Below are 13,582 nucleotides of genomic sequence, written 5' to 3'. Positions count from 1 at the left end.
ATGCTAATAGGAAATAATCATGGTTTAAACTCTTTTGTGTGCTTTTATACTGTTTTAATTGATGTCTTTTTTTCTAACTCCTTTGCGCACCATTCTGAAAGTTGTTTTGGCTGACTCCCTATGGTTTGTTCACAAAGCTTAACAGCTTCCCACATTTCCCAAAGTGAGCTTCATTGAGGGAAAGTGAGCCAAAAGACAAGTAAACATTTATGATTGTCGATGCAGTCAGTCAAGTAGTGCTGGCTATTGGGATCTGTCGCAAGCTACTCTTCAACATATAATACATTTCATATTCTTTCAGCGATGGAGAATGAAATGAACTGGTTTGGATGATAACAGTGTAAGTATCAATGAAAGCAAGTGGGGGGGGGGGGAAGAAATCAAGTAATCATTCAACAGCCACGGGAAAACTTAAGAGTGATATAGATGCCAACATTGCCTCTGGATTGTTGGAAAAGTAATAGGCAGATAATTAGAGCACAGGCACAAAGCTAAAAAAAATTGCTTGCCACAGTAATAATTTTCCAAATTGTTATAGATTTTAATATTTAAATGCTTTTTAGAAACATGGTTTAACAACTTATAAATTCTCCATAAGACAGAATAATGATGATTAAGCAGCAAACCTTTAATGTAGTTGGTTGAAAGGAAGGCTTCAGTGAAGCTTTCAAATGACAAAATACAGTGTCCAAGATATAACCAGTTATGCCAAATGCCATAAACCTTGTGTTTTCGATCTCAGTTTGCTTTCCTACTTGTACCCTGCATTTTGTATCACATTCAAAGCAACAGGTAGTAATAGATCATTTGCAAAATCTAATATTATTTCTCAAAATATACAAGCTGAGATTTTATCATTGTTAGGCATTTTTGATACAAATACCAATCTGAAAACTGATGCAAAGTAGTACATAAAGTTTTAAAACAAATTTTGAAGTAATTCATTTGCTTGTTTTTCCACAAAGCTGCTCCAAAGAATTGCCAGGTACACTCTTAGAAAGCAGTCCAAAACATTTTAATTCATATTATTTCCTGCTGCTAGCTAGATTAGGACATGTTTCCTCTCATTGCATTAGTCTCATAAATCTCAGTACAGTTTATGAAAAGAATAAACTGTAACTAACAACATAGGCATCGCTATACACATACAGCAATTTATCTCGCGGGTTGTAGTTAATGTACTGGATGCCAGGTGAGACTTTTCGGAACTGGATAGCTAAATTATTCTGCTCAACTCCAGTGGTCGTGTCAAACATATAAAATATCTCTTCAACCTCAGAGCTCACATATCTGGTGGCATACACAATGCCACACACCAAAAAGGCATTGGTTGCTGATCGTTTGTACAGAGTGGTGTTCCAGCTTTTGAGTAATGACATGTCAGTTGCATTGAGCTGACTGATGACCAGGTTTCCATAATTTAGCTCAGTTGCATAAAGTACCCAGAGCCCATTTTCATCTGTTGCCAGATCCATGTCCGAGTACCCATAACAGGAAGAAGCTGTGCAGTATGGAAACTTGTCATTAAAACCAGCATAAGGCAGTTTGACAGACAAAATCTCCTGTGTGGTCATATCAAACCTGCAGAGCTGATCCAAATTGTAGCAGTTGTAATAGTAAGCATCTTTATACATTGTCCCACCAGAGCCTTGAGCATTATGGGTTTTAAAAGTCACATCAACAGCACCACTGTGGGTGAGAAATTTTCTATAAGAACTGAAAACACGGATCTTATTCCCATATCTATTACTACTAGACAGAATCGTCAGCCAGTATTGATCCTCTTTTCCAAGAGCCGGCCATGGGTCCATTCCCCAAGAACCATATCGGTAGGATGACCCATAATGATTGAGCATTGAACTCTTTGGGTGAGAAACTCCCACTAATTTTCCAAATGAACAAGAACCTGTGACAAAAAAAAACAAGAAACCCTGTTACTTTACAGTGGCTACACAACTTATTTAAAACAAGAGAGACTCAAAGTCTCATTGACGTTTTCTAATCAAGTCCTTTCATCTTTTGTGGAATCAAACCCTCTGCCAATTCACTCAGTCTTCTCTCTTGCGGGGAATATAGCCCCAGCCTTCAGTCATTCCTGATTGTTATAGCCACTTGATTTTTTGTACCCCTTCAGTATTTCTGTATTCTTTTATAGCAGAGAGTAGGTCTATGCACAAACCTTTGAGTGTGACTTAAGCAAACTTATGAAAAATTTTATATAACCTCTGCTTTTCGGTTCTACTCCTGTTCAGTTTTATTTTCCTATGATATTTTCACTGATACAAGGAGTGCTCACTCTGTGCATATGGGAATGAGGCTCTACTTTCTCTCAAGCTGAAAATGTTTTCCAAGTATTTGCTGATTGTTCAAAACCAGCCAGAAACTATATAAGACCTTTCCCTTCCAAATCCTACATAATGCCTTTTCTTCTCTGATGCCAACTGTTACTGAAGTACAGTTCCATTGTATCTCACTCAAATGAGCAATCTTTTAGTGTAACCCCAAGTAGTGAATAGAATAACCATTAAAGACGCTTCAGCAAAGTTCAATCTTCCCTGTGGCCAGCGTCCACATTCACTGGCCATGTCCAGATGAATCATTGATTATAATTAGGAACTACTTTGCTGATTTGTCTCTTATTAACAGCATGAACGAGAACAATTCCTTGGATAAGAGCTTAATGATACTTGACAGTTGTGTGGCAGGGCCTACTTATTATTTAAAGTGCCTTCCTTATTATTGTTTTCATCCTGAATTACTGAGACGACTTTACTGTGAAGATTCTTTTTGTTTTTCTTCTTGCGATTTGAACACTGACAAAACAGATGAACCACAATAGCATGGGGTATGCAAGTCAGAATGGAAATTAGCATGATCACTTCCCAATTTTTTCTGGTGCCAACCTACAACATTATTGAAGTTAATTTCACAACTTCCCATGATGAGATTGAACTCATCACAAGATCACAAGACAAGGGAGCAGAAGCAGGCCATTTGGCCCATCGAGTCTGCTCCAAGGAAAAGGGAAAAAAAGAAATGGGGAATGGGGGGGGGAACCTATTCTAATCCCAATTTCCGGCCTTATCCCCATATCCCTTGATATCCTGACTATTTAGATATCTATCTATCTCCTCCTTGAACGCCCCCACTGATCTCGCCTCCACTGCTGTACGTGGCAAGGAGTTCCACAAATTCACCACCCTCTGGCTAAAGAAATTTCTCCTCATCTCTGTTTTGAAACTGTACCCCCTAATTCTAAGATTGTGCTCTCTGGTCCTGGACTCACCCACCAAGGGAAACAGCCTAGCCGCATCTACTCTGTCCTTTCCTATCAACATTTTAAATGTCGCTATGAGGTCCCCTCTCATTCTTCTGTACTCCAGTGAGTACAGTCCAAGAGCCGACAAACGCTCATCATACGTAAGCCCTTTCATTCCTGGAATCATCCTCGTAAATCTCCTCTGAACCCTCTCCAACGTCAGCACATCCTTCCTAAGATGTGGGGCCCAAAACTGCGCACAATATTCCAAATGAGGCCTCACTAGTGCCCCGTGGAGCCTCATCAACACTTTCTTACTTTTATACACTATACCTCTCGAAATGAATACCAACATAGCATTCGCTTTCTTTACACCAATCTGACCTGGTGGTTAACCTTTAAGGTATCCTGCACGAGTACCCCCAAGTCCCTTTGTACTTCCGTACTTTGAATTTTCTCTCCTTCTAGATAATAATCTGCCCGCTTATTTCTGCTTCCAAAGTGTACAACTGCACGTTTGTCAACATTGAATCTCATCTGCCATTTCCTTGCCCATTCTCCTAAACTGTCTAGGTCTCTCTGCAACCTTCCTATCTCCTCAATACTCCCTACTCCTCCACCTATCTTGGTGTCATCTGCAAACTTAGCCATGAAACCATTTATTCCATCATCCAAATCGTTAATGTACAAGGTAAAAAGGAGCGGCCCCAACACCGACCCCTGCGGCACACCACTAGTAACCGGTAGCCAACCAGAACTAGATCCTTTTATTTCCACTCTTTGCTTCCTATCAACCAGCCAATGCTCCACCCATTCTGTTATCCTACCTGTAATTCCATGACCTCTCATCTTATTAATCAGTCTCTTGTGAGGCACCTTATCGAAGGCCTTTTGAAAGTCTAAATACACAACATCTACTGCCTCTCCCTTATCCACCCTACCTGTGATTTCTTCAAAAAATTCCAATAGGTTGGTCAGGCAGGGTCTTCCCTTCACAAAACCATGTTGGCTAGGACCTATCCTGCTCTGCACCTCTAGGTATTCCGTAACCCCATCCTTGAGGATAAATTCCAATAACTTTACCACCACTGACGTCAGACTAATAGGTCTGTAATTTCCTTTATGCTGCCTTCCTCCTTTCTTATACAGCGGAACTACATTTGCGACCCTCCAGTCCTCCAGAACCATGCTGGAATCTATCGATTCCTGGAAAATTATCACCAATGCCTCCGCTATCTCTAAAGCCACCTCCTTCTGAACCTGGGGATGCACCTCATCTGGTCCAGGAGACTTATCAGTCTTTAGCCCATTTAGTTTTCCTAGCACCTTCTCCCTAGTAATCTTAACTGAAGTCAGTTCCATTTCGTGAGACTCCTGACTAACCAGCGCATTGCTGATGTTCTCCACGGTGAAGACCGATGCAAAATATTCATTCAATTCCTCTGCCATCTCTCTGTCGTCCATTATAATAGCTCCTGCACCGTTATCAATTGGTCCCATATCAACCTGTGTCTCTCTTTTACTCCTTCTGTATTTAAAAAAACTCTTAGTATCCTTTCGAATGTTATCCGCCAACTTCCTTTCATAATTCATCTTTTCTTTCCTAATGACTTTCTTAGTTTCTCTCTGCAGGTTTTTAAAAGCTTCCCAGTCTTCTGTTTTCCCACTAATTTTTGCTACTTTGTATGCCACCCCTTTTGCTTTTATTTTAGCCTTCACCTCTCTCGTTATCCACATTTGTGCCTTTTTTCCATTCAAAACCACCTTTTTGCTTGGAATATATCTATCCTGCATTTTCCTTATTTCCTGTAGAAATTCCTTCCATTTCTTCTCCGCCGTCCCTCCAGCTAGCTTACTCTTCCAATCAATTTGGGCCAACTCTTCTCTCATACCATTGTAATTTCCTTTGTTCCACTGAAATATCGATACACCAGTTATCAGCTTCTCCTTCTCAAACTTGAAACTGAACTCAGTCATATTGTGATGCCAGTGGTTCCTTTACCTTTAGTTCCCTAATCACCTCTGGTTCATTACACAGCACCCAATCCAAAACAGCCTATCCCCTGGTGGGCTCATCAACAAATTGCTCCAGAAAAACGTCCCTTAGACATTCCACAAACTCACTCTCCTGAGTTCTACCGCCTTGCTGGATTTCCCAGTCCACCTTCATGTTAAAATCCCCCATAATTATCTTCACATTGTCACTCTGGCATGCTTTTTCTATCTCAAACTGCAACTTATCGTCCACTTCCTGACTGCTAATAGGGGCCTATATATGACTGCTACTATTGTCCTTTTACCCTTGCTATTTCTTAGCTCCACCCATAAGGATTCCACCTCCTCTGACCCAATGTCCTTCCTTTCTATTGATTTTATATCACTACTAACCATCATGGCCACACCTCCCCCTCTGCCTACCCGCCTATCCTTCCTATACACTGTGTACCCCTGGACATTCAGTTCCCAATCACATCCATCATAAAGCCATGACTCGGTGATTGCCACAATGTCGTATTTATTAACCTGTAGTTGTGCCACTAGGTCATCTACTTTATTCCTAATGCTACGTGCATTTAAATATAGTACGTTTAGTCCTGTATCTGCTATTGATTTTGTTGTACTTCTATTGTTCAGCAGATTATCCTGACTTTTCACCTGTCTATCCTTCTTACCATCTTCACTACATACTATCTTAGACATGTTCCTATATACCTCATCCTCTATCCTAACATTCTGTATCCTAACATCCTGATTTGTTGTACTTCTATTATTCAGCAACTCATGACCTCAACATTGTTAATGCAATAAAAGATCTACCAGACTGTTGTACCTGTATAGCCATCGCCTCCACCTGGCAATTTCCTTGTTTGATTGAAATTCCATTCACAGTATTCTCAGAGGAGAATTGTGTGAATGGAAAAGAACAACAATAGAAGAAACAAAAGGGTGATTAAACCACTGGAGAAAAATCTCCCTTGGAATTGATTTGGAATTCCTACCATGTAACAACTTGTCATGTAACAACTGATACTTGACATGCTAGGTCAGGGGAAGTTTGGCATAGTTTCTATAAAAAAAACTGACATGATGACCCAAGCATCTCCTTGTCTTTACGTTACCAAGGACAGCATTTTCAAGAACCGAGCCTGGCTCCACTAATGCTGGGCACCATGCTATCTAGTAACTCACTCCTGAATATCATGTAAAGGTTAGCTGGGGTCCATTTTGAAACAGATACACATTTTTTTTGCTTCTGACAGTCTATTTACCTTTGAAGTTTCCAGACTCTGTCATCTAAAAAAAATTAAAGCAACCAAATTGATTGTTGGCATTTGGCAACCAGTTTGCAATTTCATTGCAACCAGGTTTTCCTTGACTGGGAAAGGAAACAGCAGGTATGTTTTCCTCCTTGTCTGTGTGGTGACAAGTGACTAGGGCACATGTTAGAGTAGGAAACAAAGAGAAGTTTGGTCTTGCCCCTTTCTTGGTCTCAAGACATTTTACTGCCAATAAGGTACTTTTTGAAGGCAGGTCATGGTTGTAAGAAATGCACCAGCCAACTTGTACACAGCAAACTCAAATAGTACAGTGATAATAATATCATCCATTTTTTTACTGATATTTATTGAGAGATAAATGGTATCCAGGATACCAGTGCTGGACGAGATCCTTTACATCCCAATGGAAGAGAGTGGCCTCTGAACTGAAATACTGATCGTGGAGCAGTGCAGCACTCCCTCATTCCTACCAGAGCATCAGCTGAGATTTTGTACTCAAGCCTCTGGTCTGCAGTTTGAACACAATCTTCTAAATCAACCTAGTCAAGTGTGTTACCAACTGAAGTACAGCTGACACATGGTACCCACCTGGATGTGCAGTGACAGGGGGTGTCGGTGTTACTAACAGTGCACTCTGGCAAGAAGACAGACTCCTTTTCAGGATCATGCTTTTTCTGTGCTCTTGTACTACTTTAAGTCGGTCGTATCTCTCTAATTCATCCACTTCGTTGGTAATATTTTGCACCTGTTGGACAAAGAAAGAATACAAGAAAGAACTTGTTTCTTTTTGTAGCACCTTTTTCCAACCCAAGCTCTATGAAAGGTGGTAGCCAACAGACAAAAATATAAAAATGTGTTGGATAAATGGCGCTATCAGATATTCCTGATACCTCATTGAGTGTCTCCCGTAATTCACATAGTCCAGAAAGGTCCTGGATTTGATTTCTAATTTGGGCCAACTTCAATTTTCTTTGGCGGTGCAACAATCAGAAGATGAAATTACCAGGATTCCAGCTCCTAATTACTGTCAGTGACTCCTTACCAGAAATATGCATACAGTTTTAAGTGCAGAGGGCAAGATTGGTTCTCCAGCCTGCGGTGATAATCTTCTAAGACATTATGATAACTATATGGGCAATGTTCTGGTGGTGAGGACGCCCAAGGGACTAAATTCCAGCAGGGAACAGAAAAATAAAGAAAACTCATTATCATAATCATATTTAAAGCGGAGATAATGATACTGATAGATATGGTTTTCCAAAAGATCTTAATATGTTTTTCATTTAATCAAAAGAGGGACATGCCTGGATTGTATATCCCGCAATATATGTAAGTCCAAAATTATGATGAAGGGTCATCAAACTGAAACATTAACTCTGTTTCTCTCTCCACAGTTGCTGCCTGACCTACTGAGCATTTCCAGCATTTTCTGATTTTATTTCAGATTTCCCAGCATCTGCAATTTTGAATTTTCAATACATTTAATAACAGGCTTAATAAAATAAGCTACAAGAACATTCCAATAGATCAGACAAGAGTGGTTCTGCACAAACTCAGACTCTATATTTTTTAACCAATACTTTCACAAGCAGCAATTCCAACCAACCCACTAACATCAGTTACACAAGAACACAAGGAACCAGGAGCAGGGGTAGACTACTGGGTCCCTCAAGTCTGCCCCACCAGTCAACATGAGCATGGCTGATGTGCACTGGCCTCATTTTCTCTTTTGTGCCAATCCCCTTAGCTCTCAATTCCTTGGTTTTTCAAAACTTTTTTCCACTTCTTCTTTAAATGCCCCCAATGATCTTGTACCTACAACCCATGGGGGTAGAGAAATCCAGCAATTCATCACCCCCACAAGAAGTTCCTAAGCACCTCAGTTTTAAATGTCCAACTTCCTTGTCCTGTAACTATGTCCCCTTGCTCAAGTGTCTCCTATTAGTGAAAATTTCTACACTGTCATGTCCCCTGAGAACCTTATAAGTTTCAATAAGATTCTTCTGAACTCCAAAGAATATAGATCAAAATTCTTTAGCAGCTCATCATAGGACAATCACTCATCCCAGGAGTTAGCCCCGAGAATCTCCTTTGGACTGCCTTAAAGGTGACTATTCTTCTTCAGGCATTAATATAAACCATAAATAATTGAGGGCCTAGAACTGATCCTTGGGACACCCCACTAGTTACATCCTTCCAGCCTGAAAACGGCCCATTTACTCTGACTCCCTTATCTTGTGCACCAGCACTGTATGTGGCTTACCTTCACAACAAGATCATCCATAATCCCTTGGTTCTTGGATTTCATTTCTTGAAGTTGGTTAAGTAAGTCAGTCAGCTCAGCGGATTCGATCTCTATTATCCGAAATGAGACAATACTGTACAGATCACCATCATATTCTTCTTCAAGTGCATTAATCCGCTGCACAAGCTCCTGCAGTCTTTGCTTCACGTCAGCAATAATATCAATGGGTTCCTTGAACTATCAGTTGAATAGAAAATATATTTTTCTGTTACAAATTTGAGACAATGTACCAGCTGCTTAATGCACAAAACGGGGCAAATCCGGTGGTGTGCAACAGCAACATTAACAATCCATCCCACGTCCAAATATATCTCCTCCCTCACCACCATTCAGGACCCTAAAAATTGTACTAAGTGCTACACCTGTCCCTACACCTCCTCTCTCACCACTATTCGGGGCCCTAGACAGTCCTTCCAGCTGAGGCACCGCTTCACCTGTGAATCTGAGGGTGTCATTTATTGCATCCGGGTCTACATCGGTGAGACCCGACGCAGATTGGGTGACCGCTTCGTCAAGCACGTTTCCTCTGTCCACAACAAAAGCAAGGATGTCCCAGTGGCCAGCCACTTCAATTCCACATCCCACTCCCAAACCGGTGTGTCTATCCATGGCCTCCTCTACTGCCACACTGAGGCCAGACGCAGGTTGCAACACCTCATATTCCACCTTGGTAGTCTCCAGCCTGATTTCTCAACATCGATTTTTCTTAACTTCCTGTAACCCCTCCCACCTTCCGCCCCCCTTTTTTCCTCCCTTCCCATCATTTTCCCTCATTCCTGGTCCCCCTCACTCCTTCTCTTTCCCCTCCCCTGCCCTCATGACCTGCCCATCCATTCCCTATCTCCTTCCGTTTATTCCTTGGTCTACTGTCCTCCTACTGGATTCCTTCTTTAGCCCTTTGCCTCTTCTAGCTATCACCCCTCAGCTTCTTACATCACTCGCTTTTATCCCTCCACCCCACCTACCTTCCCCCTCTCACCTGGACTCACCTATCCCCTGCCAGCCTGTGTTCCTCCCCCTCCCCTGACCTTATTCTGGCTTCTGCCCTCTTCCTTTCCAGTCCTGATGAAGGTTCTTGGCTCAAAACGACGACTGTTTATTTCCCTCCGTAGATGCTGCCTGACCTGCTGAGTTCCTCCAGCATTTTGTGTGTGTGGCTCCAGATGCAAATGTCACTCACAAGAAACATGTTTTATTTTAACTGTATGTAACCAGATGCTGATATTTTTACATATATTTATAAAGCCATAATTCCCATTACTTCACTCACTGGCTTCTCACTGCTCCCTCCCTGACACCTCCCTGCACTCACTGCCCCCTCACTGACACCTCCCTGCACTCACTGCCCCCTCACTGACACCTCCCTGCACTCACTGCCCCCTCACTCCTCCATGTGCTGCCCTCTAGCTGCCCCCTCACTGCTCCCCTCACTGCCCTCATTTGCCCCTCCCTGCTTCACACACTGCCTGCTCACTGGCCCCTGTCTCTCCACTCATATAATCCTGAAAAGCCAGAAGATTGTTTCCAAATTTATTAATTGATGAAAGGACACTGACTTGCAAATGTTAAATGTCCTCCCTCCATAGCTACTGCCTGACCTGCTGAGTATTTCCAAAATTTACTGTTTTATTTCAAATTTCCACCAACTGCAATATATTATCTTCAACATCTACCATGCTCATGTTAAAAGCACTTGAAGCTTTCTCTGATTGATGAGAAGAAAGGATTTTTATTTGAATAACCCCATCAAAAAAACAGCCACCAACACCTTGTGAATCCCTTGGGGCAGAGGAGAACTCTAAATGTGACTAAGGCATTCATGTGATCTGTTTTGAAGAAACCTGTCAGTTTGCTTCTTTCTCTCAGAGGGAAGCACTTCCCACTTCCCTTGGGCAGGATGATGGTCACATTTCCTCCCTCTCCACATTAAAACCCACTGTCCTTGGCTGAACTAGTATTGTCTGAGTATCCTCAGGTTCATGTACAAGTGTCTGCCCACAACAAATGTAAAACCTGGTAGGGAATCTTACAGCCCATCACACCTGTACAAGCTCTGTAAAATATCACCATGCACCAGTGCTATACAGTGACTGGACTGTGCACACCAATGCTGTACCCCAGTGTTCAACAGCAACAGAACTGCACCATGAGTACTGAAACACAGTTATAAATTGTCTGGCCTTTTCTAGCCAATACTATACCGCATTATTATCATCACAGATCTATATCCACCAATACTGTACCCCAGTGTTATGCAGTGACAGATCTGTCCTCACCAGTATTGTACCACAATGTTACAGTGACAGACCTGTCCCTACCAGTACTGTACCCCAGTGTTACAGTAACAATTATGTGCTCACCTGGACTGTACCCCAGTGTTATACAGTGACAATTCTGTGCCCACCAGGACTGTACCCCAATGTTATACAGTGACAATTCTGTGCCCACCAGCACTGTACCCCAGTGTTATACAGTGACAATTCTGTGCTCACCAGCACTGTACCCCAATGTTATACAGTGACAATTCTCTGCCTACCAGCACTGTACCCCAGTGTTATACAGTGACAATTCTGTGCTCACCAGCACTGTACCCCAGTGTTATACAGTGACAATTCTGTGCTCACCAGCACTGTACCCCAGTGTTATATGGAGTGTTTTACACCCACTCTTGCCGCGGGGAACTACAGTCGAGGAATCGTTACCCTACTGGGACAATAATTGTTCTCCCTGTTAATGTTGGCGATTTTTGACCCCACACCGGCACTGGGTGCACTGGAGTGCGGACGGGCGGCCACGGTTCCAGGCGCCGGGGGTTAGTGACGTGCTCACCTGCTCGACGTTCAGCTTCTGGCTGCAGTTCCCGCTGAGCGAATACAGCTGCTCAAACCGCGGCCAGGGGAAGGCTCCGTCCGACATCTCCAGCTCGCAGTAACACCTCTTCGCCACTCGAGCCCCACTCTGGAAATCGCCGCCCACCTGTTGAATGGTGACAGGTCAGAACCTCCGTGAATGCTTGTTGCAATCGACTGCGTGAAGGACTGGGAAATGGGCGACTTACCGGAGGAGGGGTGCTCAGTAAAAGGAAGCCGAGTGTCCCAGCCAGAGTGAGCAGAGCCATGGTGTAACCCGCGCTGCCAAAGCTGGAGTTCCCAGTATTTAAGCAAAAGGGGCGGGGATTGATCTGTGGCACTGGAGTGCTGAGGGTTTGCGGGAGGAGATGTCCCGTTTTCTGCAGTGGGGAGACAAGTATTTAAAGCCCACTTTCTCCTCCAGCACCTTCCCTGAGCCCAGGCACACAACCCGGGACAACCTGAGGTCTTAAGACTCCCTGCTTCATGCCGGTTGGATTCGGTGCAGTTCGCTTTCTGTGTCACTGACTCCGATTTGTTTGCCGATGGCAGTCTGGGCAAACGGCTCTGTGACACATGCGGCACATGTCCGGCCACACATTAACCGGGTGAATAAAACCCCTCGAACCCCACCCTGGAAACTCTTTTAAGTGCAGTGCCGAGGGAGTTGATAGAAACGTGCAGCACAGGAACGGGTCCTTTCGGCCCATCTCGTCCGTGCCAACCCTGAAGCTTATCCATGCCAATGCCATTTGCCCGCATTAGACAGGTTTTCCCTCCACGCCTTTTCTGTTCAGTTACCTGTCCGAGTGCCTTTTAAATGTTACAACTGTATCTACCTCCTCTGACAGCTCGTTCCAGATGGTCACCACTCTTGAGAAAGGTGTCGGTAAGATATCTGTACATCAAAACACACAGTGAAATACAGCTTTTTGCGTAGAGTGTTCTGGGGGCAGCCCGCAAGTGTCACCACGCTTCCAGCGCCGACAAAGCACACCCACAGCTTCCTGACCCGTAGGTCTTTGGAATGTGGGAGGAAACCGGAGCACCCGGAGGAAACCCACGCAGGCACGGGGAGAACCTACAAACTCCTTACAGACAGCGGCCCGAATCGAACACGGGTCGTTGGCGCTGTTATTGCGTTACACTACCTGCTACACGACTGTGCCTGCTGTATCCTTTAAATTTCTCCCCTTAAACCTGTGTACTCCAGTTCTAGACTCCCTTGCCCTGAGAAAGAGATTCTGACTATCTACTCTGTCTATGCCCCACATAATTTTATTATACGTTCATTAGGGACATTTAAGAGACTCTTAGATACACACATGAATGATAGAGAAATGGGAGGGAAGCATTAGATAGATCTTAGAGTAGGATAAAATGTCGGCACAACATTGTGGGCCGAAGGGCCTGTACTGTGCTGTAATATTCTGCCTCCAATGATCCAGTGAGCCTCTCCAATCTCTCCTTATAACTGCAGCCCTCTGTTCCAGGTGAGTCTCCTCTGCACTCTCTCTATTGCGACACATCCTGTAGTGTGGTGACCAGAACTGTGCACAATACTCCAAATGTCAATAAAGATAGAAAATGCTGGAAGTACTTGGCACTTCTGGAAAGAGAAACAGTGTGAGCCCCCGGATGGAGCAGGATCACTCAGTTTTGTCACTTGGATAAGTTCTACACTGTCACAGGTGCTATTTTCGATCTTAACCCCAGCCCCCATTGAGGAAGCAAAGGGTTAAGAAATTGTGACTGTACATATAACTAATGAAAAAAATACCACGCAAGCAAACCCCTGACTCAGGACTAGGTGGTAATTACGGTGTCCGGAACTTCATTGCAAGCCAATTATACTAAACAATAAGGGTGATGGTTGTATTAAACTGTAAGT

At 43.3% G+C, this 13,582-nt stretch overlaps 1 protein-coding gene across 2 annotated transcripts; it reads right to left on the bottom strand.

Annotated features, from left to right (window-relative positions):
- Nucleotides 1-540: 540 nt before the first annotated feature.
- Nucleotides 541-12,684, bottom strand: LOC127577347 (olfactomedin-4). 2 transcript variants are annotated; one of them, XM_052028474.1, is made up of 5 exons: nt 12,531-12,684; nt 11,672-11,818; nt 8,801-9,019; nt 7,126-7,282; nt 541-1,906 (listed from the first exon to the last, which is right to left on the bottom strand). In XM_052028474.1, the coding sequence occupies exons 2-5, from the start codon at nt 11,756-11,758 to the stop codon at nt 1,098-1,100; spliced, it is 1,272 nt and encodes a 423-aa protein (XP_051884434.1). In that variant the 5' UTR covers nt 11,759-11,818; nt 12,531-12,684; the 3' UTR covers nt 541-1,097. The 2 variants fall into 2 exon arrangements, with proteins under 2 accessions (XP_051884434.1, XP_051884433.1); XM_052028473.1 differs by lacking the exon at nt 12,531-12,684 and adding an exon at nt 11,901-12,005.
- Between the last annotated feature and the right edge of the window lie 898 nt (nt 12,685-13,582).

The sequence above is a fragment of the Pristis pectinata genome, chromosome 13 (genome assembly GCF_009764475.1).
Source record: "Pristis pectinata isolate sPriPec2 chromosome 13, sPriPec2.1.pri, whole genome shotgun sequence".
Classification (NCBI taxonomy): domain Eukaryota; kingdom Metazoa; phylum Chordata; class Chondrichthyes; order Rhinopristiformes; family Pristidae; genus Pristis; species Pristis pectinata.
Note: the sequence above shows the minus strand (reverse complement) of the source record. Positions and strands in the feature narration are given on the sequence as shown.

Excerpts from the sequence above, each read along its gene's own strand:
- LOC127577347 (XM_052028473.1), bottom strand. The coding sequence starts at position 11,960 with ATGGCTCTGCTCACTCTGGCTGGGACACTCGGCTTCCTTTTACTGAGC. Across the intron at positions 7,283-8,800 it reads TGGATGATCTTGTTGTGAAG|GTGCAAAATATTACCAACGA; the intron begins GTAAGCCACATA and ends TTTGTCCAACAG. Across the intron at positions 1,907-7,125 it reads CCCTGTCACTGCACATCCAG|GTTCTTGTTCATTTGGAAAA; the intron begins GTGGGTACCATG and ends TTTTTGTCACAG.